The sequence below is a fragment of the Cryptotermes secundus genome, unplaced genomic scaffold (genome assembly GCF_002891405.2).
Source record: "Cryptotermes secundus unplaced genomic scaffold, Csec_1.0 scaffold2380, whole genome shotgun sequence".
Classification (NCBI taxonomy): domain Eukaryota; kingdom Metazoa; phylum Arthropoda; class Insecta; order Blattodea; family Kalotermitidae; genus Cryptotermes; species Cryptotermes secundus.
Genome location: NW_019718033.1, coordinates 509,293 through 517,244, shown reverse-complemented (window position 1 = coordinate 517,244; position 7,952 = coordinate 509,293). Strand labels below are relative to the sequence as shown.

The 7,952-nt window shown below is 37.6% G+C and overlaps 1 protein-coding gene across 2 annotated transcripts in view; it reads left to right on the top strand.

Moving 5' to 3' along the window:
- The window catches only part of LOC111865335 (transmembrane protein 208), a 19,981-nt gene extending 12,296 nt beyond the window's left edge, over window positions 1–7,685 (top strand). Inside the window, exons 4-5 of one of the 2 annotated variants that reach the window (XM_023853298.2) lie at window positions 2,353–2,437; window positions 6,495–7,685. In XM_023853298.2, coding sequence (XP_023709066.1) covers window positions 2,353–2,437; window positions 6,495–6,626 — 217 coding nt within the window. In that variant the 3' untranslated portion in view covers window positions 6,627–7,685. Of the gene's footprint in view, window positions 1–2,352; window positions 2,438–4,735; window positions 5,791–6,494 lie in introns of those variants that run through there. The other variant, XM_023853383.2, reaches the window with a different exon arrangement.
- The last annotated feature ends 267 nt before the right edge of the window (window positions 7,686–7,952 follow it).

The window sequence follows — 7,952 nt, the reverse complement described above, 5'->3', positions numbered from 1 at the left end:
CGTCATCGTGAGCGGGCTAAAGCTTAGCACGGCTATGTTTAGAGCTAGCTAAAAGTAAAAAGTGTTTTAGGGATGGTGAGCTCATTAAAAGATGTGCTGTGAAAATGGCATCTTCATTTGGAGATAATAAGATGGCTAAAAATTTTGAAACAGTGTCCTTGTCTCATTAGACAGTAAGTAGAAGAATTAATGATATTGGTAATGAAGTTTCAAGGGCATTTTGGAAAAATGTGGATTTTACTCTATAGCTCTAGATGAGAGCAGAACAATAAACGAAGAATTTGAGATTCATGAAGAACTGTTGGAATTAAAATCATTAGAAACCAGAACCAAAGGTATTGTAATATTCAACGCACTGGATAACGTCGTTTTTAAATATGGAGGTTTTGGGAAGTGCTCTGGCATTGCAACGGATTGAGCTAAAGCAATGGTTGGTCATAGAACTGGGTTAGTAGGACTGTGTAAAGAAAAAGGCATACATTGTTTGCTTTTCCACTGCATTATCCACCAGGAGGCTCTCTGTGGAAAAATTATAAGGCTCAGTGAGACAATGAAAACTGTTGTAAATACTGTAAATTTAATAAGGGGAGGCAATAAAGCCCAGAGACACAGGGCATTTATTGCATTCCTGGACAATTTGGAAGCTGAGTATGGTGACATTTCATTGTACTGTGAAGTGCGCTGGCTAAGTGCTGGAAATTGCCTGCAACAGTTTTTTGGGTTGAGGAATGAAATTCTTGCTTTTCTCAGAAATGAAAACATTGGGCATGAGTATCAAGAAAAACTGGAAGAAATCCAGTTTTTAAATAATCTTGCTCTCCTGACAGATTTAACATCTCGTCTAAATGCTTTAAACCTAAAACTACAGGGCAAAAAACAAAATATCTTCCAGCTTTATGGACATATTGAGGGCTTCCGCAAAAGACTTGATGTAATGCAAATTGCAGTGAAGGCAAATAATACAGCACACTTCCCATCTTGTCAGCAGTTGGAAGAAGAAGAAAATGACACAAAATTTAGTATGTTTCATGAAATAATAATTGATATCAAGAAAGAGTTCCAGGACAGATTCCAGGATTTTGACTCCCTAAAACCAAAACTTGCACTGTTCAATAACCCCATGGAGATTGAAGTGAGTGAGGTGCCCTGCAACCTTCAAACGGAAATTTGTGATCTTCAGGCAGACCCATTCTACCAGACTAGAAAGTGTGATGTCCCTTAAACTTTCTGGAAACTGATTTCTAAAGAACGTTTCCCCAAACTGCTTAAATTCTCTCTGCAAATGTTATCGCTGTTTGGCAGTACATATGTGTGTGTGAAAGTGCTTTTTCTGCTCTCAAACAAATTAAATCAAAAACGAGAAATCGCATTGAAAGTGCTTCACTGGAATCAAGCCTGAGACTTTGCCTTACTGAACTTACAGTAGACACTGATAAACTTGTATCAGAAAAGCAATGGCTATCATCACATTGATTTCTCGACTGTAAAATAAAGTGATATATTAAACTAGTCAGTTATATGTAATTCATTTTCTTTCTCTAATGTCTCTGGCCCTCACTTTCCTATACAAAAATTTGATTGGCCCTCGGGTAACTAAAGGTTGGACCACACTGTTGTAGAATATGGAGAAAAATAATTACGATACCTATAACATCTTTTGTTTTATTGACCCTTCAAATCAGCAAATTATACTGCCGCACCCTGTATGTCTGTAGGCTACTCAGAATGAGCAGCCATAAGGAGGAAGCCATGTGGCATATTTACTCAAAGCAAGACTCATGGAGCCAGAGAAACAGCCATTGTTAGGTAACAGGTGTGTGACAGGCAACAATGGAGTAACTGTTTGAAGCGGTGTTTTCTGTACATTCTGTCCAGAGACTGTATAACAAGGAGCAGTCTGCAAGAAGAGTAGGACTATGACAAAAGACACTCGTCATCTCGTCAGAGAGGGCACCACACAATAACAAGTCTGTAACTGTCAAACAGTAATAAATATCTCGTCATAAGCTCCAGACGGGGCTCAACACCAAGACTGACTGACTAACTGACCATCAGTCGCAATGTGACCTTGAAGAAGAGTAGGAGGTTGGTGTGAGATGGCTGCCAGCCTGTGAGGATGTGATCCTGGGAGCAGAGGAATGTCAACTGTTGGAAGACGTTACTAAGCAGCGCAGTGAAGACCATGACTGAGAACACTAGTTTTTGTGTGACAGTGATTTGTAAAGTGTAGCCATGAGTTGTTTAAGAGTCATTAAATGTGATTACTGATCCAAACCCAGTCTATAGTCACTCAATCGCGTGACAATATTTGTATCAACACGGGTGTTGAACATTAATTATGCTTACTTTCAGGCATTTGAAGGATCTCATCATACTGACATCTGGATGCCAGCTGCTGTCTCTTATTTCAAATTATTTTTGGTTACTCTGGCTGTTGGTAAGTCCATCTAATTTTGCAACTACTTCTTGCTCTTAGTTTTCTTGCCCCCTCCTCACTATATTTTTATTTTATTACAGTCATAACCAGTTAAGACAAAATATGTCTACAGGTTAATTCACTTCAGTTTTGTTAGAAACATATAACTGTCCAAATAACTTCAGGTTTTTGTAATACGCAGGGCCAATACATGCAAACAAACAGTGTACAAATTACTTACATTGTTTAAATCAGTACATTTACTATTACTAATCACTAATTATACCACCATTACCATTTCTGCTCCCAGTCCATTTTCTCATTTTAGATTTTAACTTCCAGCTGACCTCTGGAAGGGAGAGGGAGGTTGTAACCTCTTAATTTTGGTCTCCCATTTACATTTAGTTTTAAATGAATATTTGTGCAGCTAATTATTTTCCTGTATGCTACATCCTCATTTATATTCAGCCATTTACAAGTTCTCCTCTCCACTTTTTCATTTCAGGGCACTTTAGCAGCATGTACTTAGCATCCTCTTCCCCCCCCCCAAACATAGGGGAACCTTCCTGTCTCAAATCCCCTCCTGATCTCTCTCAGTTTTCAGATCCATGCTTTCAGCCATATTATTCCAATCCTCTCGTTTCTTGTGCGTTCATCAATGTAGCTCACTCTACCCCACTCATGTTTCATTTCACAGTACAATACCAAGAAATCTTTTGGTGTATGTTCAAAAATACATTAAGTTTTTCTATATCATTACACCTTTCTCTGATTATTTTACATATCTTATTTGCATTATTCTCTGTTATTCTTTGTTAAATGTATGCTAAACCTCTTGTTTCCCATTCCTCCATTAACACATTGCGGACCAGTTGTTTAAATATTTAAATCACCCTGAGGACCGGGGTTTTTAAGGCTAGCACCCTAACTTGTGCACTGTTTACTTTAAAAATTAATATAAAATCTCCTAATTAGTTTTATGAACTATAATTTTTGGAGAACACTTACCAGAGCTCCTAGAAGTACTTGTGCGTGTGATATCTCTGGAAACGTTCCCCTTTGTGAAGAGGCATAATGCAGAAGTTGCAGATGTACGCAGTCCTACTCTTCTTCTTGTGGACTGCGCACACATGGCACTGCCTAGAAGGGTACTTCTTGCAGTGTTCACTCTTCACAATTCTCACGAGGGTATGTTTCCACATATCACCCGAGAGTTGTCCAGGGGGGTCCACATGAGGCCTCCAGTGGGTGCGAACAGATGGCCCTGGCTGCACTACGTCTGTGTCTGACGCAGGTACTGTCGCCACCATGAGGTCAGTAGCCCAAGGTTTTGCCAAGTTCAACAGAAATGCTTTGTATTTCAAAGTAGAATTTCTGTTCACCCCATGTGGCTGTCCCGTTACTCGCACTTTCATCGGAGCTCTCACTTTCACTGGACACAATATTTTGGGGGGCCCTGTGGCCCCTGTCACTGTCACTTTCACTGAGGCAGGCCTCACTATCAGAAGACGAAGCAGTTGGCAAATCTGATAGCCCATCGGAGAACAAATCTAATATTTCTTGTTCTCCGAGAGAACGCTTCGCCTGCAACTGCTTTTGTCTCTGATCCATGTTGCACTGTTAACTTCCTGGTTCATACGTGGAAGCTTGAACTCGAACAAAGGCTTTTTTCTTTAGGGTGTGACAGGAAATGAGCGTGATCATGTTACTGGCTAAGCTAGCAAACATTCCCGAGGTCAACTACGCAGTAGTTATGATGCAACGTGGCCACACAGCGAGATATAGTCGGTTGCAACATAACGCGTCAGAAAAGGGCCAATTGGCCCGCCCGGTCCGCAATGCTATAGAAACGTAGAGGGCCAATTGGCCCCTCCAGTCCTGAATGTGTTAACTTCCTTGCTCAGCCTTCTACTTTCAGGTTATTTGTCTACCATTCATAGCTTGCTCTTGCTGTTTCCGGAGAGTATGTTTATACCTATGTAAGGGAACTTGCAAGTAAGGTGTACCAGGAAACTGTTAAAAGTAGGTGTCTCAACTACTCTCAAGGACACCACCCCCACCAAACGCACACATAGAAGTGGGTACAAAGCTTTGTGGGCTCCAAACCTACCAGACTATTGCCTTAACATACCATTAGTTACAAGCTACTGAAGAAAGAAAAAAGTGACCATATATATTTTGTGCCTATCATACATTATTCCATTTTTGATGATTAAAATTACCAGTCATAATATTCACTTTATATTCTGCAGACTTCTCTTAAATATAGATGTGTGACAGTGAATTTATCCAATATCACAAATTAAATTTTTATTTCAGGATGTTTCTCAAGGATTTGGTCACTCCCTTGAAACTTCAAGCTTCCATAAATATGGCTGATATGCACCAAATCTATTGCTTTTTGTCAAGTTTGTTAAAAGAATCGTCCTTATTCAGATCACTGAGGCAGCCTGCAGTGAAGCCGTTAAACCAAATATATTGTTTTCTTATCATATCTCATGATCAGTTTATTCGTATAGTGAGTGACATTTAACACAGTTTATTGTTTCTGTAGTGTATCCAATATTTAGAAGAAACTCAGTCTTATGACAACAATGTTGCTGCTGAGACACATTGAAGTCTACAAATAAAATGCATGATCAGACAAAACACATTTTTGAAAAAAGCCTGTCTAATCTTATTATCATCCTGAGGTGTTAGGTTGCATTCATACATAGTGCTCTGTGCATAGCATGTCTCTTACAGCAGGAAGCTCTGTCTTACATGCTGATTTATGCTAGTTCACACCAAAATTTTAGTTTCTTCTGTGAAGTTAGAATGATCTGCCCGTGTTATGCCAGTATCAAGATGTGTAAGAATGCTGAATTAAAATTGAACGCAGGATGAAGAATTGTAAATTATTTCCTGAATTTAAAGAGGAAAGAAATAAGTTTGGAAAAGTCTTCCAATTGTACAGAGATGCAAGGCATTATATCAGTAAGTTTCATGACTGTTATAAGAAGTGTATTTGATACTCTGTTGAAGAAACTGGAGTTCATCTTTGTAGGCTAGGAACCAATTATAGAGAGATGATATTTGCTGAAAAGACAGTACTTTTGTCAGTTGAGTTAATGTGGCTTAGTAATAAGGTAAAGTATTATGAAATTGTCTCCATAAGCCAAGTGTAAGGAAATCATTGGTAGCGTATGTTTCAAGTAATTAATTTCTTTGTATGCTGGTTCATCTCATAGTTGAAGGTATAAAGGACTGAGAAATGATTATGAAACATTGCTGCAATTCATAGAAATTGATATGATATTATTTAGGTTGCAGAAATCACTGAAGTAAGCTAAAATTAGCTTGAAATGTAAAATTTGTAAAATAAATGGACAGTAAATAAGGACTGAAATTTAACTCATTTACTCTTGAAGGAATGGAAATACATACACCTTATATATACAGTTTATTGTATATGTTTATTTTCTCTACAGAATTGATGTTCTTGAAGTGCCTCTTGTGTTAACATATTCAATTCCAATTCACCTCATGTTGTTTTTTTTCCTCGGGGTTTTTACTTTTGATGTAGTTAAACATCTTCGAAACAGTTTGCCATTCCTTTGCATCTAAGCACTTGTCCACGTGTATCCTCTATCATCATAGTTATTTTTAGCAACACACACTCGCTATCTTCACGACAGTGCAAACACCAAAACTATGTATAACATTTGGGAACATACTAGGTTGATTGTGAGGTGCAACAAAGGAAGAATGTTACATCTACTGAGCAGGGCAGTGATGCTCAGAATGTATTAACTATTAGAGCCAAACTTAAAACAAATAAATTATATATTGCTTTCATTGCCATCTTAAAAATGTAACTGCATAAGAGACTTGGAGTTGTCACCAGAATAGCTGTGAAGTGAGGTCATTGGAACATCTTCACTGTGACTAGGTGGTTTCATTAAACCTTTATCCTTCTGCACTGAATCTACAAAGCCTTCTCATACAAGGAACTTTGTGACAGATTTCATGTCCCAGATGTTAATGACACCGCAGCATCCAATTCAGTGTAATGATTCTCTGTGACTTTGTTTTCTAGGCTCCAGTTCGTGGTTTCTGGTTGCTGTGGGTTGGTCTTCTTTCTCCATGGTTCTTCCAGCAACCTTCTGCACCACAAGAAATTGATGAGAAAAAGCAGAGGAAGCTAGAGAGGCGGATGAAGAGGCACTGATTGTTTGTTACATGTCCATGTTGCACATTTCCATTCAAATTATTATTCTAGCTGTACCTTCTCTTTGTATCAGTGACAGGGTAACATATTTCTTATAAGTGAGTGGGTGATGTGGACATGTGTGTTTTCCCAAGTTGCAGGTACACATCAGTTTCAGCATGAAGCAGCGCAACTGTCATGACAAACTTCCAAAATATTGCACATGTCTAAAGTAAGAGTCAAAAACTGATGTAAAAAACAGATGAACAAGAAAGAATATAGCAGTGTGATGACTCAGGGGCTCGTGGGCTTTTTACCATTTTTTAATGCTATAAGCGTAACGCATGTGAATATTTCTTTCTTTTCTTGTCCATTTTCAGATGAGATAGTGGAAATAGACATTTTGTCTAAAAAATTCGTATGTTGTATAGTTATTATATGTTGCTCCATATAATATGTATTATAGAACTACATAATCTAATTTTTCAGTGTAAATTCAGAGACTGAAAAATTGGAGTATATTCTCTTGAAAGAAAACATGGCAGTTTTCAAGGTATCAATAGTCAGCACTGATTTGTAATTAACAGTGAAAAGAACAGTATTATGGTAGCTACGAACATAAGCTCAGTCCATTCCTGAATGTAAAACATGCACATGTTTTTCATGTGTGAAAATACAGTCTGTAATATGCTAAAAATGCAGGATGATCTTGTCAGAAGCTCCAGATAAAACCACAAGAAATAACTCAGACTCAGACAAGGTAAAATGGAAATTCCAAGAATGGTAGAACTCTGTTACAATATGAGAGGAAACAGCATGCAATTTCAGAACAGTTGAGATAAGTACGTACAATATTTGATCACCATCAATGCATATACTGTGATCTTATTATTGAAGAACAAGATATTTGCATGTATTTACACAATCTCCTGTCTGTACCCAATATATGAGTCAGAAAGATATAAATATTATATATTGTGGCCTTATGGAACTGTTGATAAGCAGCGACTCTGTAAACATACCTCATACCTCAAAAACAGGTATCAAAGAGTTGAAATAAATAATAAAAACTCCAGTCATAATGCATTTTCAAACTGGGGAATTATAAAGCATGGTGTTCCACAAGGATCAATTTTAGGTCCCTTACTTTTTCTTCTCTACATAAATGATCTATCTAAAACCATCAACAATAAATCTAAACCAATTCTATATGCAGATGACACTAGTATAATATTTAAGAACTCTAAATTTGACAACTTTAAAAATGACATAAATATTGTATTTGAAGCCTTAAACAGATGGTTCGAAGCCAATTTACTCACTTTAAATTTTGATAAAACCCATTAC